The following is a 27434-nucleotide window of genomic DNA, read 5'->3' as shown; positions in this document are numbered from 1 at the left end:
GAGTCCGACGTCTGGATGCTACCGGGCGGATTTGAATGCGATCGGTCGTGGTAAATGGAAGAGCATCGCAACGGATCAGTCGCGCTTAGTGCCTTGAGGACTTATACCCTTCAATTGCGGCTTACCTGAGGCCGTTGAGGTTCAACGGTGGAGCGGTTGCCTTGGGGATGCTGCCTGGACGTCAATGCACTAAAGCGGCACAACGGGCGGTTATGTGGGGTGGTCCTGCGGAGGACCCGCTTAATTGCATCGAAAGCATACATCAATAAAACAGGAAGACATCACATTTTGTCATCTTCAGCAAGATCATCAACGTCGAGTACTTGGACACATGATGTTTAAGAGCAAGATATTGTAGGATCCTTCCTTTTATTCTTGCTACTTCATGATATACGTCAATCATATCATCTCTCGTTCCAGTATTATGTTAAGCGCATGGTTGACACTGCCAGAGGCAACGTCATGCGTTGAAGTCGGGTCGGGAAAAGCTTAGTTCTGGGGACGGCTGTTGACGGAAGACGTGTCACTGACAGCCTTCTCGGCATCCCAGCGTTGCTGCATGGGCTCAGTGACAGCCTCCTTCTTGGCAGCCTTCTTGCGCCAGAAGAAGAATCCAGCAAGGGCAATCAGAGACAGACCAGCAATGGAGCCGACAGCGGCACCAGCGATAGCGCCCTTGGAGAGTCTAGAGCTCTTGGAATCTGCAGCGGTGAAGTCGGCAGCGGTGTGCGGGGTGTTGCCGCCCGAGTCGGTGGTGGTGACGTTGACGGTGATGTCGACGTCGACGTCGGGGTCGCTGACGGTGGCATTGAAGCAGGGGATGGAGGCGGCGAAGACCTCGACGAAGGTGACGTCGGCGCAGCCGTAGTAGGTCTCGCGCTTAGACTCGTCCGACTCAAAGTTGGAGACGTAGAGCATGCGGTAGGTCGCGTTGGCGCCGGCGGCGGTGCCGTCGGGCGCGCTGGGGACCGTCACGCAGGTGTGGCCGAGGTCGAGGCTGCCGACCTCGCTGGGGCCGAGGAAGGTCTCGAAGTCGGAGACGGACTTGGGGTCTGTTTGGTGGATGTTAGGTATGCGATCCTGTGGAGGCGAAGGGGTGGTGTGAGAATGTTCGCACGTACTGTTCTCGTAGGAGACACTCAGGTGGACGGAGCGGGTGACGTCTTGGGTGACGAGGGCAAGCTTGCCGTTTACTATGTTGGCTTGGTGTTAGAACAACCCGAAGAGTAGCCCGAGTCTCGGAGGACGTTTCAACTTACCGAGAGGGAACTCGGTGCGGACACCGGGGCCGTGTTGTCGGCGTCGGCAGACCACTCACGGTCTGGGGGCCTGATAGTCTTCTTGTTAGCTGCCGATTTCCGGTGCAGCCTGCAAGATACAGCAGGGGAGGTACTTACCAGAGGAAGGCGGCCCGACCCAAGTTGTCGGCGCCCATGACGTTGCCCAGCAGCATGCTGCCGAACAAAGTGACTGACTTGGCAGAGACCATCTTGAAGGGAGACGACAGGCGCACATTTGTTTCTCCTAACCCTGACCCAAGTCCTGAGACAGGTAAAACGAGGGCGCCTCCCTCTATTTCGCAACGAAAATGGAAATTACTGAAAGCCTTATGTTGAAATGTTGATGACTCAGAGCAGATACTCTATTGCTTTTTCAAGACTACAAGCCTTGGTCTTATTCTCCCGCCTCTGTCTTTTTCACTGCTTTCAGAGACCCCAGCTGTCAAAGCTCTAGTCTCTGTGGTGGACCCGAAGCTTGCTCGACTCTGCAGTCGCCAAGCTTGGGTAATATCCCCACGTGATCTGAGGCTCTCTTGGAAGACCATGCTCCTTGCAGGTACCGTCTGTCCAGCTCCTCCCTGAGCTTTTCATAAGTGACTGTAACATCAAGCCAGTGCTGATTGGTGACGTTCTTGTCGTACACCCAAACATTGCAACCATCGCACTTATCTTCTCCGTACAAGGTGATTGTGTTGTATCCGTACTCGTTGCCAAAATTGAAGAAATCTCCGAGACCACCTATAGCGTAGAGCATTGCAATCGGATCGTAAGACCACTGCGGCTGATAATACGTGTACAGTATGTACGCCGCCCGTACAGGGTCAGTCTTGGGTCCGTCAGCCATGAGAGGGCCGCCTGAGCGAACCGAGGCCCCAAGCTTGAAGCCGGCGTAAACAATTGGGCTTGTCCAGTTGTGAATTGCGTGTGCCGTCTCATAGGGATCGTCGCCCCAAAAGTTGAATTCGAATCCGTTTGGGTAGTCCCCGCCCATGACGACGAGCTCTTTGACCTTGGTCTTCACCAACTCAGTGCCAGGCAATGGGGACCAGGCATCCGCGGTGGAGTTGAGGAGGCCAGAGAGATTGTGTAGGAAGCCGATGGAGGCTATGGTGATGGAGTCGTCTTCTGCCTCGGAAAGGAGCTTGCGGTAGAGGTCGACGGGTTCCCAGGCTTCCTCGGCGTCGGAGATGCCTTTGAACCAGTGCGTTGCTAGCTTGCTCGCGAATTCGCCGGCCCGGCTGGCCCATTTGTCGAAGAACGGGACATCATTTAGAGGGCGTCGGGCACCGACGGGGACTTGAGCGTGGCCGTAGTGGTTGAGGATGGCCGATGCTGCTAATACTGAATATGAGGATTGGGAGTTGACGTTGACTCCCAGAAGATTGACTTCTGGAGACGTGGCGGCGAGAAGGAGAGCCGCAGCGTCACTGAGGTAGTTAGAGAGAATTCAATAAGTCCAAATGTTTGGCCATAAGGATGACAGACTTACTCGCAATCGCTGAACAGGTCTGTATCAACTATGAGGTTCTTCTTTGCTGATGACGTAGTGGCGAAGATGTAGAACACTGTCAAGAGGCACGCTATGATTGTCGGCATCTCTGACCTTACCAGTCAAGACCTGGATGTCGAATAAGATGTCGAATAAGATGTCTGATGGTGCACTGGCCAGTGTCTTGGCACAAAAGAGAAGTTCTTTTCACGATCATCCCATTTTTGGGGCCTTCTTACGGGAGAGGACGGGAGAGTGCAGGGAAGAGAGTGAGGTACATAGATATGGCTGAACAGCTGGTGCCGACTGGATGGGATGGTGGCCAGCTGTCACTGCCGCCAGCCCACTAACGTCCGCTGTGGGGGGGAGACTGGACGGGCGTGTTTCGGGCACCCACCAAGTTCTCTCCAGAAGTTGAAACATCTCATCCCTTCCCATCTTCAAAGCCAAACTTTGGGCTTCCCATCTACTTAGGCGGCATCAGATCTACACATGGCATTCGAGCAAGATTCAACCCATTCGTCGGCCTTGCGGAGCTCCTTACTCGGCGCCTCGGAAATACAACATGTTCACCTTCACTGCAATCCTAAAAACTTGACGCCGACTCCCCGACAAGCACGAGAAACAGCTCTCCCCCATCAAGCAATGCCAATGACGCATGAGGCATGTCTCTCCTCAAAGCTCGGCTTAGGGATGCAACCAACATCTGCGGATACCTCGAATCGGATGAGACAGTGCGCAGCTTCCCAGGTTACGAGCAGATCCCCCACACGTTAAGCCCGCCAGGATCGTTCGGTTCCCCTCCACTGCAATCAAGCTGTAGTCAGACATTGGAACAAAGTGCAGATCGGCATGTATTCCAACCTTCATATGGTCAGCGAAGCCAATCAAGACCGCAGGAACCCTCCACCGGACGGATTGCGCCATTCGGAGTACGAGCTGGCACCGTCTGAATACCTCGAGCGGTTACACCCAAACCTACAAAGTGTGGCGACCGCGCGCCGTACATATGGCGCTGATCTCCCGCGAGGCTCTCCACGCCTTGACCCCGAAACTTTCATGACTATTTGCTCTTTGGGGAGACGTCAAGGTTGCTCTACCTGTAGTTTCGATTTCGCGTCGTGTTGCATTTCCTCCATTTCTTAGGCACATAGATTCGCGTCGAGATGGGCACCGACACAGATCCCGCGCGAAAGCTCGACACAGCGCAAAAGGTCGACTCGCATGCTGCTGCGGCTCACGATGGGAGCATTGACATCCATGGTATCGACGATGCTGCCATCATTCCCAAGGGTGCTCTAGATCCCGTCTACGAGGCCAAAGCTCGGGTACTGAATCGCGCTGTACGTTGCTGTCTGCGAACGAGTTGAACACCGGAGCACATCATCGCTGACTTCCGTCTCCAGATCCAAGATATTGGTATGGGCTGGTACCAGTGGCAGCTTTTTATCGTCGTCGGATTCGGGTGGGCAAGCGACAACCTTTGGCCGATTGTAACGTCGCTCATCTTCACCCCGATCACCAACGAATTTGGCCCTTCACGCCCGCCCCTACTTACACTATCACAAAATATTGGCCTCCTGGCAGGTGCCATGTTCTGGGGCTTTGGTTGTGACCTGTTTGGTAGGAAAGTGGCTTTCAATATGACCCTCGGTCTGACTGCTCTTTGGGGTATGGCTGCTGCCGGCGCGCCCAGCTTCGCGGGCATCGGCATCTTTGCGGCCTTCTGGTCCTTTGGTGTGGGGGGCAACCTTCCTGTCGATTCGGCCATCTTCCTCGAGTTCCTCCCGGGAACCCACCAATACCTGTTGACAGTCCTTTCTATTGACTGGGCCATCGCCCAAGTCATTGCCACTCTCATTGCTTGGCCCCTCCTCGGCAACCTCACATGCCAAGAAGGTGCGACTTGCACGAAAGCCAACAATATGGGTTGGCGATACTTCCTGATCACCATCGGTGGCCTGACTCTACTCATGTTCTTGATTCGATTTGTTCTCTTTACCATCTACGAGTCGCCCAAGTATCTCATGGGCAAAGGCCGCGACGAAGATGCCGTCCGAGTCGTTCACGAAGTTGCGAGGCGAAACGGGAAACTCACGACGCTGTCGATTGAGGACCTGAAGGCATGCGAGCCGGAAGGATACGTCGCGCGTACGGACGCTGCTACAGCGGTCAAACGGAATCTGGAGAAGCTTGATCTCAGCCGAATACGCGTGCTTTTCTCTACTCGCCGCCTGGCTTTGAGTACCGGCACAATCATGGCCATCTGGGCGCTGATCGGCCTAGGGTATCCTCTCTACAACGCCTTCATACCTTACATCCAGGCTACCCGTGGAGCGGAACTGGGCGATGGCAGCACGTATTTGACATACCGCAACAGCCTGATCATCGCGGTGCTGGGCGTGCCCGGAGCGCTGCTTGGTGGCTGGCTAGTAGAGCTGCCGGCATTGGGGCGCAAAGGTACACTTGCCATCAGCACCGTTGCCACCGGCGTCTTCCTCTACTGTTCGACTACGGCTATGACTAGCAATGCGCTGCTGGGTTGGAATTGCGCCTTCAACTTTTGCAGCAACGTCATGTACGCGGTGCTCTACGGCTTCACCCCGGAGCTCTTCCCCACTCCGCAGCGCGGCACCGGTAACGCACTCACGGCGACCTGCAACCGCATCTTCGGGATCATGGCTGTAAGTGCAATATGCGAAGACCGGGAGATCAATACTGACACAGTGCCCGTAGCCTATTGTCGCCATGTTCGCCAACCTAAAGACGTCGGCTCCCGTTTACACCAGTGGTGCGCTCTTCATTGCAGCCGGACTTTTGGTACTGATATTGCCGTTTGAGTCACGAGGAAAGGCCGCGTTATAATCCATGATGAACATTTAGATACTCCGTTAGTGTCGTGTGTCCGAAGATACTTCAGAAATGATGCAGGCCTTCCCTCTCGCTGTTGGGGAAGGTTAATAGCATCCCTCGACTTCTTGGCATCCCGTGATTGTAATGATCATCGTCGTCGCGAGTCACCTTGGTGATGTATCTGATGGTCGATGTCGGCACGAGGCCGCTCCGCAACTCGGCCATTGCCTGCGGAGTCGGGCAACTGCGTATCTGTTGATCACCAGTTTGCACAGCCATGTTCTTGGCAAGCGTGGTTTAGGGAGCCTCCAACCCGAACATCGGCAACTCAATATGAACCCGTGGGCCCATTGCAGTCTTTCGGAGAGATTCTATACGTCAATGGCAGATGGCATATCTCGCTACGGGGGCCCGAAGTCTTGGCGACATGGTCACCGTTATCTGCACCCACGGGGATTCCCCCGCTTTCCCCTCATCTTCTCTACTGAGCTGCCTCATCCAGTTTCGTTGCCAATGTTAACACTAATTCAAATCGGACCTACGATGAGAGCCTTGATGGATTCCAGTATTCCAGTGCCGGTCGATATCGGCAATTTCTCCGACATTGGGTGAATTACCAACCGTCAACTCCGGAATGAGATCAGCCAAGCCAACGGTCATGTCAGGAACGGTCTCCCGCCACGCGTTGACGAGCCATTTTCCTCCGCATGGTGCTACGCTACCCCATCGCGACATTGATGCCTTGGAGACTAAGAGGGATGTAAAAAGGGCCGAAGCTGCTCTTCTCTGAAATCACTCTGTTAGGTCCCGGCGCTGCTTCGTTCTGATACTCAACGAACTCTCACAACCTCACGTTGCCCAACACGATGGTCGCTACATCTCGCCTGAGCCTGCTTGGCTTGTCTCTACTCTCGTCTGTCCAGGCGGTTCAGTATGGGTACAACCACGTAACTGTGCGCAAGGATACGGACATTGTCGCCGCCAACTTCAAGGATATCAAGGGCGTCGACTTGCTTTCGCCTGCATTTCTGACCCCGGACACGATTCCTGCAGGCTTCTCTGAGGGCACACAGGGCCCGACAGATGATGATCTTCTCGGTGAGCTTTTAACGAGCCCCTTGTCTGAACAATGACTAACCAGTTCAAAGACTCTTTTGTTCAAAACTTGGCCGATAAGAACGACTGGTTGACCTACAACAAAGCCAACTTCACCTCGGAGGAAGGCCGCCCGTTTCCCTACCTCCACCTGTCTTCGACAAAGCTCTCCCGTAGGGTTTCAAACTCAACTGGCAAGGTCAGGGTTTGGGTTCAGGGCGCCGTACACGGCAACGAGCCAGCCGGCGATCAATCACTTCTGGCCCTCCTCGGAGCTCTGGACGCGAACCAGACATGGGCCGCGTCGCTCCTTGAGAAGCTCGACATCGTCATCCTGCCTCGGTACAACCCTGACGGCGTTGGCTACTTCCAGCGCACCCTGGCCACCAACTATGACCCCAACCGCGACCACGTCAAGCTCGCCCGCAAGCAGACCCGCGATATCAAAACCCTCTTTGGCGAGTTCGCTCCTCACGTCGCCATCGACATGCACGAGTACAGCGCCACCGCCCGCTACGGAAGCTACTACCACGCCGCCGACGGCCTCTTCTCCGCCGCCAAGAACCTCAACATCCACCAAGACATCCGCACGCTATCCGAGGAGGTCTTTGCCAAGAACATCGGCTCGGACATGGAGGCCCGGGGCCTGCGCTGGGAGCCGTACGTGACGGGATCCACTAGCACCAACCCGACGTTCAAGCCCACCTTCGCCGAGGCCGGCTCGGACGCAAAGATTGGTCGCAACGCCATGGGCCTCACGCAGTGCGTCACCTTCCTCATCGAGATGCGCGGCATCTTCCTCGCGGACCAGGAATTCCAGCGCCGCACCGTCGCCGGCCTGACCATGGCCTCGAGCATCCTCCAAACCGCCGCCGACAACGCCGAAAAGGTCTACACGACAATCGAATCCTCCATCGCCGACTTTGCGTCCGCCAGCTCAGAGATCATCGTCACAGACTCCTCGCAGCTCGTCCAGCGCACCTTCAAAATGGTCAACATCAACAACGGCTCCGTCACCGACGTGCCCATCAACTTCCGCTCCACCACGCCCGTGACGGCCAACATCACCCGCGCCCGCCCCGAAGCCTACCTCATGCCCGTCGCCTGGGCCGATCTCGCCGAGCGCCTGCGCGTGTCTGGTCTCGAGGTCGAGACTTTGAGCGAGCCGTACGTCGGCACCGTCGAGGCGTACGATATTACGTCGGCCGTGTTTGAGACGGAGTACTACGAGGGCGTCGTGCGCGCTGCCGTGACGACGGAGGCGCTTACCAAGGAGGTGAATTTGCCTGCTGGCAGCTTCCTTGTCAGCACGAGGCAGAAGAATGCTGCGCTTGCGTTTGTGGCGCTTGAGCCGGAGAATATTGATTCGTATGCTAGTTTTAATATTGTGCCTGTTGAGGCTGGGGATGAGTATCCCGTTTACAGGGTGTTGGCGTAGTCCCGCCAACTGAGATGGACATATTAGTACAACCATTTAATGACAAAACTTCGTTGCAAATAATTCCGAAAAGGGCCCTTTGTTGAAAACACGATCCATCATGCTTGAATCTTCCTTCGCCACTCAATCACACCAACATCCTCCCTCCCCGTCATGAACCGCACCCCACACCTCAACAGCTCAGCCAGCACCTCTATCTCCTCCACGTCCCGCGGCCCGTAGACCATGAGATACGAATCCGCGAGATGTAACCTGTTGGCTAAGAAGGAGCCCTTGGGGAGGGAGAGGCGGTGACGCTCGGCCCAGCGTTTTTGGATGGCGAGTTTGGCGTCGGCGGGGGAGAGGTAGAGGTGGATGGAGAGGTCTGTGTGGTGGTGGGCTATTTCGCCGCGGGCGATGACGGGTGTTGATTGGGATGAGGATGTGGTTGTGGGAGAAGAAGAGGAAGAGGAGATGAGGGAGGACAGGATTTGGGGATGGAGGAAGAGGGCTGGGTTGTTGCGTTCGTAGAGGGAGAGTTTTGTGGTTAGGAGGGACGGGTTCTGTGTTACTGCGTTGGCGAAGAGGTTTTCGATGAACTGGTTCATGGTCAGTCAACTACTCACACAAATTCATTCTCATACGAAGAGTTTATCGATGTGTTACCTCTCTCATCTTCTCCGGCGCATGCTGACTCAGTTGCCGATGCGGCACGATCCCGCCCAACTCGGCCCTCTCACCCTTCCTCTCAGGCAAATCCCGGATTTCGGCGTGGGATCCTTGGTCTGGGTAATCGCCTGTCCAAGTCGCTGAGCTTTTGGAGAGGGCGAAGGGGCGGAGGCCGAGTGCGACAATGAGCCAGCCTAGGGCGTTGTGCGGGACGCCGCCTGGGCCGAGGGCGATGTAGGCTCTGTAGTCGCGGTAGGCGGCCCAGAGGAGGAGTGGTGTTGCGAGGGTGGTGAGGAGAGTTGCTGGGCGGTGGCGGAGGGAGTGGAGGAGGGGGGTGAGGCGGTCGAGGAGGGGTTGTATGGGTGATGACATTTGGCTGTTTTGGTATTTGGGTAAAGGGTGCTTGTGGAAAAAGTGGTAAGTAGTTGAAATACAGAATGGGTAAGGGATAAGATGAGTATGGAGGGAGATGGATGAGTGACAATGAGGCTGAGATGAGAGACGTTCGGGGACTTTGGGGAAGAGCGGGCGGGAAATCCGGGGAAGTGGGGTTAGTCAGCCCGAGGGCCGTGCAGTCGCAGAGTCGCCTGGATTCCGGTGCTCCGAGGTGACCTCGGCTTTTATGGATCATTCCGAGGCCTCGGGAACCCGTGCCGGTTCTTGGATTGCTGCTTGTAGGGATCGTCTATGAATGTACCGAGAGAAGAGCCAAACATTCATTGCATCTCCCCTTCTCCTGTAATGGGCTCGCTGCGGGCTGCCCGCTGGGAGAGATTCCGTGCATAACTCTGTAAGTTGGTCAATCATCGGTGACCTACGGTAATACGACTCAAGACAACAACTTCACGGAATCGATGACTTTACAGAGCCAAGGTACTCTGGGTATTTACTATTAAGCGACTGGAAAACACAGGTACGTAAAGTTTGTCGATTGTCAACCGGCGCGCTTCACCCAACTCCCAATCTAATCTTGTTGGATTCATGGATCCGGCGGATAATCGACGAGATCTATCTCAAGATTGAAAGAACCCCGATTTAGCAATGACTAAGAAATGCTACTAAGCTTTGTCCCAAGTCTGGCGGGACACAATGCCGTTGTTATTGGTTTATTTGCTTTGAGACTCCGGGTATTGTTCTGCCAGATTTCTTTCAACACAATATCTCAGGCATTGACTTTGTAAGAACCGTTGAATAATGGAGCTGATAATTCCCAATGAAGCGAATTCATACATTACCAGTGTCCCTACTTCTCCCCATCATACAACAACCGAGTCCAAGAAGATAGCTTGACAAGTGAGCAAATACGAACCTAGCCCCGTCATCTCGATCCAACGACGTCTACTTTCAAACCGCACACCACTGCCGGATTCAGCTATACCATATACACAACTCGTAACTCACTCTTCAAATCCAACACCCAGCTCATCAAGCCCTCACTTAACAATGGACCAACTCAAAAAGTTCACCCGCCGCGTAAAAGCAACCATGACCGACAGGCCCCCCTCCTCCCCAGAAGAACCTCCGCGCTCCTTCTTCAACACAACCCCACCCCCCATCCTCCGCCGCGTCTCCAACCGCATCGCCTCAGGCCTCAAAGACCTCACAGACAAACCCCCCTCCTCCCCTTCCTTCCGCCCTCCCCAAAACGAATCCTCCTCAAGCCTAGTCCCCGTCATCAGAAGTCTCTCCCTCCGCAGCGTCCGCAGCGTGCGCGGCGGCGGCAGAAACAACCCGATCCCCCACCTCCCCTACCGCATCCCGGACCCGGATCCCATGGCCCCCCTGCGCGGCGGACGGAGCACTAACCCCGGCACCGTGAAACACGTCCGCGATAAGTTTGTGCGGTGGATGGCGCGTCCGGATGGGGAGTATGATGCCTGCTGGAAGGGCGCTTGTATCCTGACGGGCGATCATGTGTTGAAAATGTTGGATTTGTATAGCCGTTGTGATGTCTACAAGTTTCCCTTTATCGGTACCGTCACGCGGATGAGCTGCGGTGCGACGAATGCATTCTACTTTGTTGAATTCGAGCCCCTTTCCAGACCTGTCGGCCAACGTAAGTCTTCGCCGCTGCCGCGGCAGGTCATTCTCAAGCTCAGCCTGCCCGTTTGCCCCCACGACAAGCTCGAGGCAGAGGTCGCGGCAATGGTGTTCGCTAGGCAAGGATCCCCGGCCGTCGTTCCCCAGGTCCTCGTCTTTGACTCCATCGGTAGGAACCCACTCGGGCTAGAGTGGATGATAATGGAGGTACGCACCGGGTTCCCTCTACTCAGCGCGATCGAGGAGAACTATGCCCTCGCGGCGCACGACTTACATGCAGCTAAGCAGGATACCGGCTTGGAAGGGTTCATGGATATATCTCCCGGGACCATGCCGAACCTCAACGAAGAGGACATGAAAGCCATTGCGAGGGAAGTACAACTATTCCTCTCTGAGCTGCAAAACGCTCTGCCGACTGTCCCCAAAAACCAGGTAAACATTGGCAGTCTTCGTATCGACTGGTCAAAGAAGGAGTTCTTCACTGGCCCCATTGTCCACCCTCACTTCTACAGCGCTGAAAGGTACTGGTCAGTTCAGAACAACGGGCCGTTCAGACGGATCGAGGATTACGTCGACGCTTACACCGCGATCTGGGAGCCCGAATTCAAAAAATATCCCGAGATCAAGGAGCGCATACGAAAATTACGAGAGGTTGCCCAGAAAATGACAAGCCGTATGGGCTTCATGGTCCCGAACCCGTATATTTTAGAATCTACTCATGGCAGCGTGGATGGGTGGCCTGTGACGTTGGTCCATCCTGATCCTCACCCAGGCACAATCCTCTTTGACGGCAAACGGAAATTGGCAGCCGTCATGGGATGGGAGAATGCAGTGCTGATACCAGCGCCGCTGCGAAATCTTCCAGTGGCGCTGGACTAGGCGATGCAACTGTACGGAGTGACAGATGCCATTGACCCTATGCAAGTGAACGTGCTTGAGGCGTTGCCTATTCGCAAAGAGCGAGTACTACTGACGATGCAGGAATGGGCGAAGAGAAACGTCTCTGAATCATTGGAACCTGTGATGAATTTCCAAGGAGGAGTCGATGCCTCTTTTCAAGCATTGAAGATAGCCTGCGAAGATATGATGCGGCAGCGAAGTATAGACTGGATTGAGCGTGTCCATTCCCAGCTTGTTGCCCGCTCGTGAGGAGTTGAATATCGCCGGCGCCATGGTCCCACGGGCAGAGAAAGGTAGGTCAAGTCTTGTGAGCCCAGAAGGCTTGGACGGGAGGATAGAAATTCAGACAACCTAACAATTTCACAACCATGCATGAAAAGTTTCTACCAGACTGAGTGATGCAAAGGAAGGGTGTCGATGGCCTCACATTATGTGAGCAGTACTGCGCCACATCAGTGCAAGCAAATAGACAAGGTCGAAGCAGATCTCGGGTGACGGCTGTCAGGAGGAGGTGCTCCGGGGACTATGCACCCATCACGTTGAATATCAATTAGGCTTCGCAAAGTATCATTGTGAGTTCGTGGGGCAATCAGCCGCGTGAATCGAAATGGGGGCACTGACAGGGGTGAGCTGGACGGGGGATAGGGATTATGGGTTACTAGCAGCTAGAGAATATGGATAGAGATGGCAGCCGAGACGTGGTGGACTGCAAAAGATTACTTGAGTCCTGAGTCTTGTGACAGCTCATGGCCCTTGGAAGAGCGCTTGGAAAAGCAAAGCGGCCGTCAGAAGTTAGAAGGGAGATTGCAGGTCGAAGGAAATGAATTCATGGTTTGGTGATGCAGTGGCGTGCCGAAACACACAAGAATGGCGTCACAGGGAGCTTAGATATCCGTGAGGTGCATCGCACTAATGACCGGACCTTGACGTCATGGATTGCACGCTGGTGCTTTTTCGGGGCTGGTGGTGTGTGTTTGAGTGTTTGCTGGTCGATCGCGATTCCAGAGAAAGAGATGTGTGGAAAAGATAGAGGAAGACGCCATGCCATGTGTAGCGTCCTAGACCACAAGAGCCCAAGGAGGGCCGCATCAACGGGATGCACAAAAAACCAGATCTTGATAGAAATGAGATGGGAACAGCTGGACAAGCACCTGAGAGCTCACAGACTTGACAGACTCGACGAGTCGACAGGGCTTGAACACGCCTAGACTAGGCGATTACGTGTCAGTGGCCCGTAGCGGCATCCACCGCATGACGAATTGGGAGCAGTTGACAGCAATAAAGTGACAGAAGGGGAGGTGATCGTTGGGCGACGTCGTCTGAGCAAGGCTCGAACGGGTTGCGATGCCGCTGCCAATGCGCCAATGATTGGCAATGCAGAATGCAGAATGCCATGGGTTCAAGGTTAGGTTTGATGGAGACCTGGAGACCTGGACGCGGCGCTTGCCAGATCCTTGCATCAGTTTATTCTGAATGCCGTGATGATCCCTGCCTTGGCGCGTATTGTTTGATGAACGGGAAGTGTGGCGTATTTGGCGAATTGAGCAAGTATTGAGGGATACCAGATTGAAGAGGCCTAGACGTTCTGTGGCTGTGAAGGAGAAATCATCGAGTGTGGCCGGGGTTGAAGTATGATTGAAACGCAGAGAGCAGGCTGAAATGCCGATGCTGCAGCTCTTGCGCATCTCTTGGGGTGCTTGGATGCATCTGGTTGGGTGGACGGTTACATTTCACGGGAAGGATGAGAAGCATAGGGAATAATCTCCAGAACTGGTGAGGCGTTGAGAAATCATCCGTGAAATTTTGACCAGCGGCCAGCGGGAGGCAGAGACATGTTTCTCCCCGGCTCATGCTCCTGCCTCCCGTCGTCGCTTCTGTTGGTTGGTCAATGGATAATGGCAGGGAACGAGCAAGGACGAGGAGGGAGGAAGGAAGGAGGAGGACGACGGGAGAGGCTAGAACCGAGCTGAAGTGGGGCCAATCAAGTCCCATTGGGTATCCCATGTCACTTTGTACCTTCCGCTGCACGTTCAAAAAACCAAGCGTGGAAAGGAGTACCGGTATTCGTCACCTACCTCATCGGTGTCCGTCACCTACCTCGTAGGTGGTTTTCTACTATTAATATAGCCACTAATTTGAACCAAAAACACGTTATTTTTTGGGCAGATCTAAAATCAGAAAAGGAATATCTTAATCCCTCCCTTTTTAAGCTTTAAAAAGGCATACTTCCCGACGATAAATTATAATGTAAAAGTGTTGTTTTTTCATCTATTTTGATAAAAGTAAGGTGGTACGTGCTGATAGCTGAGGTAAGAGCGTAGAGGTGGGTAATAGGTGCTCCTTCTACTAATGAGGCCTCGTGAATACGGGTGGAGGTAGGTGACGAATACCGGCACTCGTGGAAAGAGAGACGTTTAGCGCGAAGATGCCTGTCGCGTCCAGACCCGCGCTTTCGTTGACATGACGACATGGTCAACACCACGCCATTCACATCGAGGTTGCAAACTTGCTGGAAGTCGCGATGGGTTGCTGAAACAGCGGAAATCCCATGTGCCTTTGTACCGCTGCAGTCTCCCCATGGCCTCCCCATGGCAGCGTGTCATCTCGATCCAGTCCCAAAGTGGGCAGAGTGTTTGAGACACAACAAATCAACGGGATATTGGACAGGGCCACGGGCCATCCACACCGGTGCACGCAGCACGCAGCACGCAGCACATCCCTTCTGCGTCCCGTCATATCCTGGCGCACATCATTGAGTCGTCCGAAGATGCCACAACCCAATGGGCGATTCACGAGGACGACGGACGCTTTGTTCCACAGCTGTCTGGCCTGAATGACACTTGATGGGGAATACCAGTAGGGAATGATGTGAGGTGGACAACTCGTGGACTAGCAGCCTGAGAATTGGGCACCTAGTGATGAGGAAGACAGCAACCACCTCCAAGCACAACAGGGAGACTGTGTGGTGATACGAGGCATTAACTTGGATAGCGTCCGAATAGTCGAGCTATCCACCGTTGACAATTTCAGACAGCGCCTAGCACGAAACTCTCCTAGGTGATCTGATATCCGTAGTGCGACAGAGATCCCATCACGAGGGGAGGCTGGGAAACGGTTGTCTAAGAAGCAGCCGCCCGGACGCTTGTACTGTACATGTACGATTCCAGAGTACAGATACTTCCCGTGCTCCCTACCGCCCAACCTACCTACATCGGACCATTTTGCAACAATCAAGGAACCGACGGTCGCGAACAGCGGCGACTGTGGTGCGGAAGTTGGCAGGAGTCTAGACGTGTTTTCCAAAGTCTGCATCACCCACAGGAGGGCCCGGAGACGTCTTGCCGGAGATGTCCAGTCACTCCAAACCCAATGCGTCGATGCTTGTGGTGTGTTGCTTTCCCAGAAAATCGAACAGGGTGAAAATATCGACGATGTTCGCTGTGCTCTGCGATGGACGATGAAAAGATGTCGAGATGCTGTCTCCCAGTGGCCACCCAGACTGCGCAAACCGCACGAGGTGGGACCGCTAAGGAAGTGGGTGCGAATCTCCCCAGGCCACTAATGCGAATAGGAGACGTACTAAAAATTCCAGTGCTTCGCCAGCTGGAACTCAGTCACCTCAGTCTTTGCGCTCTGATGCTTGGCCCAGCCGAGGCGAAGCAGGGGCACAGGGGCTGGATCTCTGGAGCAAGCAGCAAGCAAGGCAGGGGCAGGCAGGTTCAGCTGTGGTTGTCCTCGCTCTTTCCGCAAGGTCTGTTGTATTCGTAGGTGGTGCAGGCGCAGAAAAGATACATCGTCTTTAAGCAAGGAAGGTGCGAGGTACCTACTCTTGTGGTCTGAAGTTCTGACGGGTGCGGGAAGGTACCTGCCTCCCTCTACCCAGCATCGCAGCACGCACCTGCCTGCCAAAGTAGCCGATGACGTAGTGCATCAAATTTCTGCCCCCTTCCTTCACGTCACCGTCACCATCGCCGAGTTCCACGACCAGACCAGGCAGGACCACCTCACCCACAACTGCCAATTTTTGCTAGCAGGGCCACGGAAGGCACGCAGGGTAGGTAGGTACCTTACCAGGTAGTGGTATCCGTACCTAGACATACAGCTAATCCAAGGGGAGGAAGCAACCATTGTGAACTGGGCTGGAAGGACCAAGCTCCTGCTGCACCTGCCTTCTCCTAATTGGAAAGTACCGGGCCCGCCTCCTGCTGGCTAAATCACCATAGTGAGGTGGACGAACGCCTGCCACGCGTGTTGCTTTGCCGCCTCCCTTCCAAATAATCGTTGGCCCAGTTTCATTCTGACGCAGGCTTTTTTTTTCTTTCCTTTCCAGGTTCTGTTCCCTGGACACGACGCCAGAACGGAGGTATAAACACCTCCTCGCCTACAGTGCCCCATTCTTGCAGACCTCTTCCTCTTCTTCCTCATCGATACGATACCTTTTCCTGTTTCACCCTTTTTGAACAGGAACACCATCTTGGCGATTCTCATTATACCCAATTTCCCTGTGATACCCCCCCGAAATACCCAATACCTCGAAGTTCCTTTTTGTTCCTGTGCGCCACTACCGATAATCACCATACCTCCTTTCAACATCGCACTCAAAAAAACAGAAATCAACAAGCAGTTTCATTGCGCGATCGTTACGATACCCCATCATGTCAGCAAACGTCAACAAACCGACGGACCTCAAGCAGAAGGAGGCCGACGTCAACCGCAAGCTCCAGCTCTATGGCATCCTCTCCGCTTTCCAGGCTGGCAAGGTTCCTTCGGTACGTCGATGCCGGCATGGCGGCAAGGGCCCACGCGGCCCCCGCTGGCCTGATCCCTGACCCGCAACCCTACATCATTGCATGATACTGACGTGGTCCTCGCAATAGAATGACCAAATCGATGTTGCCCTGAACAGCTTCCTCGCCTCCAAGGCTCTGTCAAACCCTCCCGAGAAGCTCTCTCCCGAAGGCCGCGCACTGATCGCCGACGCGCGCGAAGTTGTCATCCAAGCCAAGAACCTTTTGTTGTCCAAGAACCAGGGCAACTTGCTCCAAGATTTCATCTGGCAGACTGAGCAATTCGACCCCAAGGCCGTCGATGTTCCTGGCGCTCCTATCAACAAGGAGGCTGCTCAGCAGCATGGCGACAAGGCGCTAGAGGGTCTACGAACCCTGGGAACTCTGCTCATCACCAACGGACAGTTCCGCAAACTTCGTAAGTCGAACTTTCATGTCTTCCCAGTGGCTTACAAGTTAACACCATGTTAGTCAAGGATGCTACCGTCCTTCTCCGCGATATGGCTGGTGATGCTGCTACCAACGCTGCCCAGCGTGTTCGCCCCTCAGGCGATGCCCTCCAGGACATTGACCGCCCCGCCGAAGATAACACTTGGCACGACGCCCCCGACTTCTCCAAGGAGAACTTCAAGAAGCAGGCTCAGGGTGTCTACAAGGGCTCTCCCGCCGATGGTGCTCGGGAGGTCTTCGCTGCCGGTACTCAGGCCGCCCACCCTAACGGATCGCAGAACCCTCAGGATTTGGCTGCGACTGCCGCTCGTGATCAGCAGCAGGGTACCAACTCAGGTGTCAACGCTCAGGGTGGTATCAATGCTGCTCGCGATGTCATTCAGAAGAAGTACAACGAGAATGTTGATGGCGAGACCAAGGAGCAGGCACGCCAGCGCAAGGAGGAGTACCTCCGTCGTTCCAAGGAATACTTCAACAAGAAGATGCCTCAAGAGCGCAAGGACCAGACTATCTGGCGCCTGAAGAAGATGGTACTTGAATGCCAGCAGCACCCCGATTACTCCCAGGCCATTGAGACTCTTCTCAATCTTGCTGAGGAGTACGCTGGACACTCCCGCACTGTTGCCCAGGGCGGATCCGGTACCGTCAAGGACACTCGTGCTGGTCTTGCCCAGGCCGAGTCTGATCTCAAGACGCTTATCGAGCGCTTTGCCAACGGCACCTCCACCGAGGATCTCTTCGAGTCGATCAACCAGATCTACCGCGATGCTGACAATGATCGCGAGCTGAAGGATTGGTTCAAGGCTATGGACCGCTACGTCCGCCGCTGCCTTCTTGAGCAGGGATACATCCTGGACGAGGACTCGAACCAGGAGTGGAACCACCTGTATGACCACGGTCGCTATTTGCTTCGCGAGAAATACCGCGCTCATACCGACCGTGTCTTTGACGAGGTCAAGTTCTTGATCGACCAGTTTGACCAGGATCCTCAGAACAAGCGCTTCGGCTTGGCCGTGCAGAAGCTCTTCACCGATCTCGGCAATGATGAGAATGGCAAGCCCACCTTCAAGCCTCACTTGCTCAAGGATCTCTCGGAGGTCATCATTCCCGGCATCTTCGAGAACGTCGCTTACCTCCCGGTCCCCCGTATTGAGTACAGTGATCCTCAGTTTGATGCTGTCATTGAGAACCTCGTCCTGGAGTCCGACAACTTCATGCCCAACGTTCTCGAGATTAACAGCGAGAACTATTTCCTCTGGGGACGCAAGAAGATCGCCAACAAGCACAAGCAATCCTTTGAGGTGAAGGTTGCTGGTGTCCAGCTTGATCTTCGCGACGTCAGCTACCACGTCAAGCGCAAGCAGGGCTTCCCCTCCATCACCGATACCGGTGTTGCCGACATCCTTCTCGCCGGCGATGGCTTCTCCTTCAAGATGAAGCTCTCTTCCGCCGATAAGTCCGACAGACAGAACTTCTTCAAGGTTGACAAGGTCGATGTCGACATCAAGCACATGAGCATCAAGCTCAAGCAATCTAAGCACAAGCTTTTGTTTGGTCTCTTCAAGCCAATCATGCTGAAGGTCCTCCGCCCTGCTCTCCAGAAGGCTGTCGAGAAGGCTATCAAGGATCAGGCCACTCAACTGGACAGCGTCCTCTACCAGGTCAAGCAGGAGGCCGACCGTGCTCTCGACGAGGCTCGCTCCAACCCCGAGAACACTCCCAACATCTACAACCGTTATGCCACCGCCCTGCAGAAGCGTGCTCTCCAGGCGAAGCAGAAGGCAGACGAAGTCACCGCCGACAAGAAGGTCAACTACGCCATCACCAAGGAGGACTCCATCTTCCCCGACATTCATCTCCCTGGAGGTATCAGCTCCAAGGCGACCGAGTACAAGGAATTGGCTCGCAAGGGTGAGCGTTGGGAGAGCCCGGTCTTTGCCATTGGCAAGGCCAGCAAGTCTACCGACATCCCCGATGCGCCTCGCATTGAGCGCAAGAAGCACGGCCTTCCCAACCAGCAGGGCGTGTATGCCCCTCACGCCTCTGGCCAGGTCAACGGCGGTGACTTGAACACCAACCCCACCTCTGGCTACCCTACCTCCGGTTACGATGCTCACCCAAACGGCGGTCTTAACGGCACCGTCAACACTCTCTCTACCCCTGCTCACGTCAGCGGATACTAGAGTGTAGAATTTAATTCTTTTCCTTTGTCACAGACGTGGATCAAATGATGAGTTGACGGCAAACGAAAAGGCTTATACCCGGATGGAGAATTCAGTTTGGGTCAACAGACGGTTAAGGTTAATGATGCGTTCCCTTAGTAATAATTCTTCTTTAGCACAATTCAACTGGTTTCAACCACTATCCTACCCGTGAATCTCAGCGCTCGTACATGCGAATGCTCTCTTCTCCGCAATTTGTGAAACTTGGGCAAGCTTGCCAAGCCGTGTTAAAGTTAACGAATCTGGTGTTGTCCTACACCTACATGCTCAGAGCCATGTCCAGCCCATATCGGTCGGCACAAGCGCGCCGTTGATGGTGTTCATCCCGCCAGAACACAAGCTCACCACCGTCTTGGACACCTGCTCCAGCGGCGACCATCCCAAATCCCAGCCACCCTTTGCGGGGTCACCTTGGCAGGTGTTGAATGTCGACACCACTAATAGGGATTGTCAGCCATAAGTCTACACGGAGGAGGGGAACTTGCAAGGAGATGGTGTCTTACCCATAGCGAGGCCCTCGGGATGGAACTCTTTTATGTGTTCCTCGTCCCTGGTCATGTTTGTCATCATCATTGGGCCGGGCATGATGGCTAGGCACCGGATGCCTTTTGGGCCGTAAAAGGCTGCTGTGCTTCGTGTCAGGCCGACTGTGCCGTGTTTGGAGGCTGTGTAGGCGACGCCTATGTTTTTGGTGGTTAGCTGAGCGTTCAATTGAAAAGGATGTTTCTTCTCTCTCATGGTTCGTTTCATATCCTTCCCCTCGTCCTCTTGTGATCAAGGTAGTAACATTGACATGAAATGAGATGAGAGGGGGGTCGCCCGCCTACCTGCTCTCGCGCCGTGAACTCCCGCAGCACTGATAACATTCAAAATCACCCCCCTCTGCCCATCAACAAGCTCCTGCTTCAGAAACTGCTGAATAGCGTGCTGCGAGGTAACGAAGCTGCCCGTCATGTTGACAAGGCTGGCGGTCCCACATGGCCATCGGACACTCGCCCGTGGGTTGCATGAGGCCCGAGATGCCGGCGTTGTTGACGAGGACGTCGAGTCTACGGCCGCCATCGCCGCCGTCGACCCAGGAGGCGATTGCGACGGACACGGAGGCTGGGTCGGTGATGTCTGCTTTTACGGGGTGCAGACGGGCGCGGAGGTCCGGACTGTCGTCGTCGAATTTGGAGGGGAGTGAGGTGAGGGCGGCGTCGGAGATGTCGAGGGCTAGGACGTTTGCGTTGGCGGCGAGGAAATGTCGGGTTAGGGGGAGGTCTAGGCCTGAGGCTGCGCCTGTGATGAGGACTGTTTTTGAGGTGTAGTCTGTGGACATTGTTGGTGATGTGGTGGATGTGGTGGATGTGGTGGTGAGATTTCCGGTTGGTGAGATTTCTGCTTTTTTTAGTGAGGAGGGTTGGTATATTGATGTCAATGAGATCTTCACGGGAATGAGAACTAGGTAGATCAGGATATTCATGAACACATTTGATTGAGGTTATATATACATAGTCCATCTCATGGTCTGGCGGACTTTTGACAAGTGACATAAAAAGATGGGAGAGAGAATGCCTCTAAGCATGAAGCATTAACCTCCGGCAGCATCGCAAAGAGAATCCGATACCGAGAACGACGGAGCCTACGACGACGACGCAGGAAGGAACGGCTAGGTTGTACACATTATATGCAATGCTATCAACAGGAAACATGTATGTGTGTGTGTGTGTGTGTACACTCGCAGCATGCAGCAAATGCAAATCCGAACCAATCCTCTGTGGACGCAGTGCTGTAAGGCGGGATGTTGATACTCCCCGAATCCAACGCTCCCGCATTGCCGCATCCCGCGCATCGCGCTACGCCGGGTTCTGGGTTGCTGACAGGCGGGCTATATATCTCCGGTGGGAGATTGGAGTTCTTAGACAGGGTTTGGTGGTTGGCAGGCGGAACTGGAGCTATGTAAATTATCAGACGTATTGAAGAGACCTTTATTGGGGAGACGCAGGGCACGGGTATCGCAATTACTTCGCTCTAACTCAACCCCGCAAAATGCTTGCGAAGCCCCCCTTGCAACTGCATAGATGGATCCCGGGGAGCACGGGAGAGTTGCACGCGGGAGGGAGGAGGGTTGATTGGATGCGTATTCACGTATTCGTTGTAACCTCGGTGCACCATGTCGCAGAGTGTGTCAAGACTACAACTTAAAAGTGACTTCCTTTGCTGATATTCCGAGTGTACAACTACAGGTTTTTTTTTTTTTTTTTCACACTTAAAAGCCACCAACACAGCTGGCGATATGTAACTTCAGTTACTCGCCTGCAGCTGGTTCGGATCCGTCTGCTTGCTCTTCAACCCCGCCAACCCCGTCTGCCGATTCGCATCCCGCCCCGTCGTCTTCTCTAAGTTACGCTCGCTCGAGGGTTTGGGGCCGAGGCCGGGTGTGATGGAAGGTCCACCGCCGCGGGTGACGGCGTCGGCAACGCCTGCTGCGCGGTCTGGGGCGCCGGTGAGGAAGGCGAAGGTGCCGCCTAGGGTTGCAGCGACGCCGAGAATAATGTAGAGGGCGCTCCTGCGAAAGCAACCGCGTCAGTGATCTGGAGAGAAGGAAGGGATGCTTGAAGCAGGTGGAAACAAATATATTTGAAGCGGTAAAAGGCTTACCTGTTAGTGATTTCGTCTGGCTTAGTTCCGACTTTGGGGTTTGATGGAGATGGTGCGGGACGGGACGGTGCTGAACCGGAGGGGTTGATGGGGTTTGGTGCTGGAGGCTCCTTCACGGCGTAGCCCCGGCGGGGTGCGAATTGTGTGGAAGAGCGGAGTGCGGGGTTTCGGAGGGCCGATTGAAGGCGGAGGGCCCTTGATGACGACATGATTGATTGTGTACTGATATGCTGGGTTGTGTCTGCAGAGGATGTTTGTCGACGGGTGGAACCGATAATGTTGGCGAGACGTAAAAACTTGCAAGTGTTTGTATTCACGAGAGTTGTTCAAGTATTGTGTCAGATGCTTGGTCTTGCTTCCCTTGGATGGCAATGTGGATGTACGATATTATATGACCATGGCGCGACATGGCGTTTTTGAAGTGCTCGATTATGACGAGCGATGATGTAGACGATGCACCTTTCCGGGGCCCCTTTCTGAGGTACGGTAGAGGTAGGTGCGTTCATCTCACTGCTAGCATCAGACGGTCTCAAAGCTCGTTCTGTGGCACCAGGCACAATTGGCCTTTGCATTCCAATGCAGGAACACCCCAATGATGCATTAGGCTAGGTCGATGATTCATCAATATTGATGATGTACCTTGCGGGTGGGGATATCAGACAGATTAGCCCCTGACAAGATCTGCAGTCGCGTAAGACCCTGAGCTATCGCGGAACCAGCCGTTTGCTCTCAACTTCGTCTGCTCCCTTCAAACCATTCACCAAACAGTCCATTATGTAAGGTAGGTAGATAGTCCACAGCTAAACTCACCCAACCCATATCGAGGGTGTACCTGGTCCCTTTCCTCCTATCATGGTGGCCTCCTGTCCACGGCTCACCAACACGCATACGTCCTACCGATTCCTCAACGCCGCGTGGATCCCGTTATACGTCCAGTTCAACCTCGTCCGATCCAGCTGCGCCTGGGCCGACATATCCGTCACGTGCCTCGAGCTCTGCTGCACCTGCGACGCGCGCGGCCTGCGCACCGAGTCCCACGTCCGCAGCGCCAACACGATGCTCTCGGGGTTATCGGCGTTGACGCCATCATGGAGAAGAAGCCGCAGATCCTCGGCGTCCTCGATGGCCTGTGTCGCGCCCTGGCCTTGGAACGGCGTCATCAGGTGCGCCGCGTCGCCGACGAGGACGGCGCGGCCGCGGGTGTACGTCGGTAGCGGGTCTGTGTCTTTGACTTTGTAGAGGTGGATGTGTTGGGCGTTTCTTGATTGTGTTTTTTCGTGTGTGAGCGAGTCTCTCTGCTTACTCGTGTATGTGATGGTTGTGAGCAGGTGAAGGGGGTGAGACTCACTTCATAATCTCCAGCATCCACGGCGCAAAGTCGAAAAAGTGAACCAGCATCTCCTCCGCGCTCCCCTCGGCGTTCCAGGACGTGATGCTCTCCACCGAGAGCATGGCGTCGGGGATCCTGGCTACGACGTTGAGCAGCGTCATGTCCCGGCAGGGGTAAAAGATGATGTTGCGGTGCGTCTCGTCGTCGGCCGTCATCATGTTGAGGAATCCGCTGTCAGAAGGGTCTATCGCGGCCGGATACCCTCCTAAGATATCCCTCGCCTTGTCGAGAGGGAATGTGAAGCGGTAGAGTGAGGCCCCTGGTGATACCATGTGTGATGGCCCGCCGACAACGGCCTGTCGGACGAGGGAATGGATGCCGTCTGCACCTGAGATGTTCGTCAATCTCGGGAGGTTTAATACAACACCGCATGCATGTATAGTCTTACCAACAATCACATCAGCAATAATCTCCTCCCCATCCTTCAACTTCACCTTCCCCGCCTCAACATCAACACCAACAATCAGGACCCTGTCCACAACCCTAGCCGGCGGGCCCGAAATCCCCAACTTGGCCGCGTCCCCTGTAGCGAGCCTTAATAGCTCGTCCCGCAGATCACCACGGTGCATCAGCAGCCACTCGCTCCCAAACGGCTCCGACACGCCCGTCATCTCCCTTAACAGGTTCCCCTGTTTATCGTACGTCCTCGAGCCGGCGCACACGGTGGCCTTGACGTTTTCAGGGCTGAACTGAAAGGCCTTTTTCAGCATCTTTGTACCGTTGGGACCCAGGCCGATGCCGGCGCCGCGCTCCGGTGCGGAGGCGGGATCGTCGCGGTCGTAGACTGTGACGTCGTGCTTTTGGCGGAGGACGGCAGCGGCGGCGAGGCCTGCTATGCCGCCGCCTATTACTACCACCTGTAGCTTGTTGCTTGTCATTTCTCTCTTTGCCCTTCTTTCGTTGGGTTACATCGCGCTCCGGGTGCGAGGTTGGGAGGTGAGCATGTGATGTGCCATTGCGGACAACTTCAGGAGATGAGAGCAAGCAGGAGTGAATTCCTGTTCTAGCCGGCCCATGCAGGAAACCTCACTTCTGCGCATAGCTTGCAGAGTTTTGCTTGCTGAGACATCAAATGAAATTCTGTTCATAGTCGCGGGTTTGTTTTGTTTTTCCTTTTGGGCTGATGTTTGCCGAGAGGGATGGCAAAGGTTAATGGCAACTCCAACCTTGCAAGAAAAACTCAAATACGGCCTGAGTTTGGCTCGAGGGGCGAATGAGAAATCAGCCCGATGAAGCTGTACCTAGTTGTTCATGCGTGCTGGTCCTTGTTGTTGTTTCTCGTTTTTGAAATGGGAGGGACCCCTCGGATCCGGGTAACTCATAATTGGTGATGTTAGTCTGTGGTTTGAAGGATGCTGGTGGCGCACCGAAATGGGGATCTTATTCTGCCCGTTCGGGAGCCGGCGCGGGCGGAACTTGACCTCTGGTGGTTGTGGAAGTTGGACACCGACTGTTGAGTCCTGGACCACGGGCAATCGACCACTTGATTGCATGACGAACGTCTGAATCTTGAATAATTTAGGTAGATTTCGAAGTTCTGAATGTCTTAAAAGTGTGAAGATTTTGGTTGAAAGAGAAGTAGAAGATGAACGATCTCGTCGCAGAACACAATGCCCACACCTGAATCCTTTATTGGTGCCCGCCTTTCAATGCTGTTGCTTTTCAGGTCCCATTCATGATCACCGTCGACATCAATAATGGAAATCGAGTTGCTGCTGTAGGAACGAGGTGACCCGAGAGGAGACAAATGCTTAGACATCATGGTTCTCGTAAGCCGGACACCCTTCTCCCCGCTTCGGGCCGTTTCAGGGACCCACTTTCGCGCTCCGACTCGGCCTTCGTCGGAGGGCGAGGCCCACAGTACACCACGCCAGCCAAGGGGGGGAGGGTGTTGGGGGTCTCGGCACCGGTTCTGGCCTTACCGGCGCAACATGCGCCGCAGGATTGGTCATCTTTCTACGGTGGCTTTCCAATGCTGCATGCCCGCAAGCGTCACCACTCTGAACCCCCTAGCTAGACAGCTATCTTAGTCGCGGACTTTCCTGTCGCGCGCGTCACTGTGATGGTGAAACTCCGCTGCATCGTGGAGATTGGATGTATTTGACGTGAGCTGATATCTCGAACTTCCGAGAGTGGTTTTCGTGTGTATCAACTACACCCGTATCAACACTTCATCATTCACACTACCTTGATCAGACACAACATCGACAATGGCACGATCAATTCTGGTTTGCGGCGCGACTGGAAAGCAGGGTGGCGCAGTCATCAACTGCCTCGTCGAACAGAATGCCGACTTTGAGATTCTTGCCGTCACCCGCGACGCGACCTCCGGGTCCGCCCAGCGTCTTCTGAAGAAATCATCCAAGATTCGCCTTGTGCAGGGTAACTTGGCGGACCCGGCAGCGCTGTTCAAGACTGCGCAAGGTGCTGCCGCGTCTCCGATCTGGGGAGTCTTCAGCGTTCAGGTATGCCGTCACACTCTCATTGGCTTACCAATTTTCAGTGACAAAAAATGGCTGATGATGTGTCTTGTAGGTGCCCATGGGCTTCGGCCAAGGCGGAGGCGGCGAACTAGGCCAAGGCAAAGCACTCGTCGACGCATCCCTCAAAGCCGGCGTCAAGTTCTTCGTCTACACCTCTGTCGAGCGGCATGGCGCGGATAACGCGACCAACGTGCCTCATTTTGCCCACAAGCACGAGATCGAGCAGCAACTCTTCAACAAATCCAAGGGCACCGACATGGAGTGGGTCGTCCTCCGGCCCGTGGCTTTCATGGAGAACCTCATGGACAACTTCTTTGGCAAAGTGTTTGTCACGTCGTGGCGGATGGCGGTCAAGGAGAAGCCGCTGCAGCTCATTGCCGTTAGCGATATCGGATATTTTGGCGCAGAGGCGTTCCTCCATCCCGAGAGCTACAAGGGCCGTGGGATCTCGCTCGCAGGCGACGACTTGACGATCGAGCAGTTTGCTGCGGTGTTCAAGAAGAGCACGGGGAAGGAGCTGCCTGGGACGTATAGGATCTTGTGCTGGCTTTTCATGGCCATGGTCAAGGACTTTGGGTACATGTTCAAGTGGTTTTATGATGTTGGGTACGACGTCGATATTGCGGCGCTGAGGAAGGAGCACCCCGGGCTGAAGGACTTTGAGACTTGGTTGAAGACGGAGAGCGAGTATGCGAGTAGCATTCGGTCGTGAGGGTACAGGTTGGGGAGGTCGCTCAGAGCTGGGTGTATTTTGGGTGGAAATCGAAGTCATGAGTGACTGAGGTGGTAGGGCTTGTGTAGTAATAATCGGGGAGATATCTAGGGTATAATGGAGAATAGGCACATGATTTTCAAGCAGGCGGCCCGTTGGTGAATCCGTGTGACCCCCGTCCAGATCTTGGTGATGATAGCCAAGCCCCTACAGTATGTATCAAGCGTGCATGTCTACTACATCAACTAGAACTCTCAATGGCACGGACTAATCTACCCAAGAAGACAGCTTATAGAAATTGCTTCTCAACCTTGCAAGAAGATTGAGATTCTACCGTTGACAATGGGAAATCTTCACAGACCCAAAGAAAGTGGGTTGCTGAGGCGGTAGGTACAGACTGGTGAGCTGGTGATTCACTCACCCAGGTTCCTACGATGCCTCATGGCGCAGTCCCACTGGGGATGCCTGAGGTAGAGCCTCTCTGGTCACCGCCCCCGACCCTTATGAGGAGTGAATCATGCTTAATCCTCAACAATAAGTATTGGGCCATGTGGCCGAGGGGTCGTGAAGTGCTGGCTGGGACAGTGATGCTCCTGTTCCTTCCAGGATTCCGGCCTTCAAATCTCGGTCGGTTCATCTTTTTTTTCCTTTTTTTCTTTTTTTTTTCTGGTTTTCCGGGTGCTTCAGACTGGTCAACACTTTTTTGAGTGGGTGTCAGGTTTACTGAGAGCGTCGTGGCCGCCAAATTTGTGTAATACACAAGATCTGTTAGACTTACCAGAGGGCAAGTTAACGGTCTTGGTCACAGTCCATCCCCCCAAATGTATCCGACGTTTTTTCTTGGATAGAAAGCAACTTGAGAAACGACGTCGATCAGCGTTAGGGCGCCTTTTGTGAAGGATTAGAGACAGGGCATGCTTCCACACGTGACACCGGTCTCCGATGAAGAGCGACTCTCATTGAATGTTGTCTAAGCTAGAGCAACTCTAATCATCGCCCCGAAC

At 54.4% G+C, this 27434-nt stretch overlaps 12 protein-coding genes across 12 annotated transcripts; 6 read left to right on the top strand and 6 right to left on the bottom strand.

The window, feature by feature from the left end:
- Positions 1-333: 333 nt before the first annotated feature.
- Positions 334-1489, bottom strand: BDP81DRAFT_511294 (uncharacterized protein; the record flags this gene model as incomplete). Its single annotated transcript, XM_060595767.1, has 4 exons — positions 334-1052; positions 1122-1202; positions 1256-1329; positions 1398-1489. 4 exons carry the CDS (start codon positions 1487-1489, stop codon positions 490-492), a joined length of 810 nt encoding a protein of 269 aa, XP_060437753.1. The 3' UTR covers positions 334-489.
- Positions 1490-1722: 233 nt separating this feature from the next.
- BDP81DRAFT_336057 (inosine/uridine-preferring nucleoside hydrolase) lies at positions 1723-2876 on the bottom strand (the record flags this gene model as incomplete). The annotated part of the gene is made up of 2 exons (XM_060585890.1): positions 1723-2707; positions 2770-2876. The coding sequence occupies 2 exons, from the start codon at positions 2874-2876 to the stop codon at positions 1723-1725; spliced, it is 1092 nt and encodes a 363-aa protein (XP_060437752.1).
- A 1059-nt stretch (positions 2877-3935) lies between these two features.
- On the top strand, positions 3936-5634 carry BDP81DRAFT_336015 (major facilitator superfamily transporter; the record flags this gene model as incomplete). Its single annotated transcript, XM_060585887.1, has 3 exons — positions 3936-4112; positions 4176-5453; positions 5506-5634. The coding sequence occupies 3 exons, from the start codon at positions 3936-3938 to the stop codon at positions 5632-5634; spliced, it is 1584 nt and encodes a 527-aa protein (XP_060437751.1).
- A 665-nt stretch (positions 5635-6299) lies between these two features.
- Positions 6300-8204, top strand: BDP81DRAFT_172205 (carboxypeptidase). Its single transcript, XM_060582173.1, has 2 exons — positions 6300-6720; positions 6771-8204. Exons 1-2 carry the CDS (start codon positions 6489-6491, stop codon positions 8153-8155), a joined length of 1617 nt encoding a protein of 538 aa, XP_060437750.1. The 5' UTR covers positions 6300-6488; the 3' UTR covers positions 8156-8204.
- A 49-nt stretch (positions 8205-8253) lies between these two features.
- Positions 8254-9523, bottom strand: BDP81DRAFT_466567 (uncharacterized protein; the record flags this gene model as incomplete). The annotated part of the gene is made up of 3 exons (XM_060594408.1): positions 8254-8733; positions 8801-9044; positions 9501-9523. 3 exons carry the CDS (start codon positions 9521-9523, stop codon positions 8254-8256), a joined length of 747 nt encoding a protein of 248 aa, XP_060437749.1.
- Positions 9524-10537: 1014 nt separating this feature from the next.
- On the top strand, positions 10538-12116 carry BDP81DRAFT_511288 (uncharacterized protein). Its single transcript, XM_060595766.1, has one exon. The coding sequence runs from the start codon at positions 10577-10579 to the stop codon at positions 11720-11722; it is 1146 nt and encodes a 381-aa protein (XP_060437747.1). The 5' UTR covers positions 10538-10576; the 3' UTR covers positions 11723-12116.
- Positions 11531-12116, top strand: BDP81DRAFT_442980 (uncharacterized protein). The gene has a single exon (XM_060591702.1). It carries the CDS (start codon positions 11726-11728, stop codon positions 11990-11992), a length of 267 nt encoding a protein of 88 aa, XP_060437748.1. The 5' UTR covers positions 11531-11725; the 3' UTR covers positions 11993-12116.
- Positions 12117-16085: 3969 nt separating this feature from the next.
- BDP81DRAFT_172172 (uncharacterized protein) lies at positions 16086-19347 on the top strand. Its single transcript, XM_060582172.1, has 3 exons — positions 16086-16512; positions 16621-16948; positions 17002-19347. Exons 1-3 carry the CDS (start codon positions 16399-16401, stop codon positions 19161-19163), a joined length of 2604 nt encoding a protein of 867 aa, XP_060437746.1. The 5' UTR covers positions 16086-16398; the 3' UTR covers positions 19164-19347.
- A 29-nt stretch (positions 19348-19376) lies between these two features.
- BDP81DRAFT_511282 (bacilysin biosynthesis oxidoreductase bacC) lies at positions 19377-20523 on the bottom strand (the record flags this gene model as incomplete). Its single annotated transcript, XM_060595765.1, has 4 exons — positions 19377-19639; positions 19706-19882; positions 20030-20166; positions 20195-20523. 4 exons carry the CDS (start codon positions 20521-20523, stop codon positions 19470-19472), a joined length of 813 nt encoding a protein of 270 aa, XP_060437745.1. The 3' UTR covers positions 19377-19469.
- A 965-nt stretch (positions 20524-21488) lies between these two features.
- On the bottom strand, positions 21489-22054 carry BDP81DRAFT_400912 (uncharacterized protein; the record flags this gene model as incomplete). Its single annotated transcript, XM_060588753.1, has 2 exons — positions 21489-21753; positions 21846-22054. The coding sequence occupies 2 exons, from the start codon at positions 22052-22054 to the stop codon at positions 21489-21491; spliced, it is 474 nt and encodes a 157-aa protein (XP_060437744.1).
- A 378-nt stretch (positions 22055-22432) lies between these two features.
- BDP81DRAFT_387471 (uncharacterized protein) lies at positions 22433-24392 on the bottom strand. Its single transcript, XM_060587031.1, has 3 exons — positions 23624-24392; positions 23194-23563; positions 22433-23105 (listed from the first exon to the last, which is right to left on the bottom strand). Exons 1-3 carry the CDS (start codon positions 24111-24113, stop codon positions 22739-22741), a joined length of 1227 nt encoding a protein of 408 aa, XP_060437743.1. The 5' UTR covers positions 24114-24392; the 3' UTR covers positions 22433-22738.
- Positions 24393-25231: 839 nt separating this feature from the next.
- BDP81DRAFT_485924 (NmrA-like family protein) lies at positions 25232-26573 on the top strand. Its single transcript, XM_060595187.1, has 2 exons — positions 25232-25700; positions 25771-26573. The coding sequence occupies exons 1-2, from the start codon at positions 25446-25448 to the stop codon at positions 26428-26430; spliced, it is 915 nt and encodes a 304-aa protein (XP_060437742.1). The 5' UTR covers positions 25232-25445; the 3' UTR covers positions 26431-26573.
- Positions 26574-27434: the final 861 nt, after the last annotated feature.

The sequence above is a fragment of the Colletotrichum phormii genome (assembly GCF_030913505.1).
Source record: "Colletotrichum phormii strain CBS 102054 chromosome Unknown BDP81scaffold_44, whole genome shotgun sequence".
Taxonomy (NCBI): Eukaryota; Fungi; Ascomycota; class Sordariomycetes; order Glomerellales; family Glomerellaceae; genus Colletotrichum; species Colletotrichum phormii.
The sequence above is the reverse complement of the archived record's forward strand: the minus strand, read 5'-3'. Positions and strand labels throughout refer to the sequence as shown.

Bases quoted from the DNA above. Each gene is read 5' to 3' on its own strand.
- BDP81DRAFT_511288 (XM_060595766.1), top strand. From the start codon at position 10,577: ATGGCCCCCCTGCGCGGCGGACGGAGCACTAACCCCGGCACCGTGAAA.
- BDP81DRAFT_172205 (XM_060582173.1), top strand. From the start codon at position 6,489: ATGGTCGCTACATCTCGCCTGAGCCTGCTTGGCTTGTCTCTACTCTCG. The intron at 6,721-6,770 runs GTGAGCTTTTAA...ACCAGTTCAAAG, and splicing joins GACAGATGATGATCTTCTCG to ACTCTTTTGTTCAAAACTTG.
- BDP81DRAFT_485924 (XM_060595187.1), top strand. From the start codon at position 25,446: ATGGCACGATCAATTCTGGTTTGCGGCGCGACTGGAAAGCAGGGTGGC. The intron at 25,701-25,770 runs GTATGCCGTCAC...TGTGTCTTGTAG, and splicing joins GGGGAGTCTTCAGCGTTCAG to GTGCCCATGGGCTTCGGCCA.
- BDP81DRAFT_442980 (XM_060591702.1), top strand. From the start codon at position 11,726: ATGCAACTGTACGGAGTGACAGATGCCATTGACCCTATGCAAGTGAAC.
- BDP81DRAFT_172172 (XM_060582172.1), top strand. From the start codon at position 16,399: ATGTCAGCAAACGTCAACAAACCGACGGACCTCAAGCAGAAGGAGGCC. The intron at 16,513-16,620 runs GTACGTCGATGC...TCCTCGCAATAG, and splicing joins AGGCTGGCAAGGTTCCTTCG to AATGACCAAATCGATGTTGC. The intron at 16,949-17,001 runs GTAAGTCGAACT...ACACCATGTTAG, and splicing joins CGGACAGTTCCGCAAACTTC to TCAAGGATGCTACCGTCCTT.
- BDP81DRAFT_387471 (XM_060587031.1), bottom strand. From the start codon at position 24,113: ATGACAAGCAACAAGCTACAGGTGGTAGTAATAGGCGGCGGCATAGCA. The intron at 23,564-23,623 runs GTAAGACTATAC...CGAACATCTCAG, and splicing joins TATTGCTGATGTGATTGTTG to GTGCAGACGGCATCCATTCC. The intron at 23,106-23,193 runs GTGAGTCTCACC...AACACAATCAAG, and splicing joins TGGATGCTGGAGATTATGAA to AAACGCCCAACACATCCACC.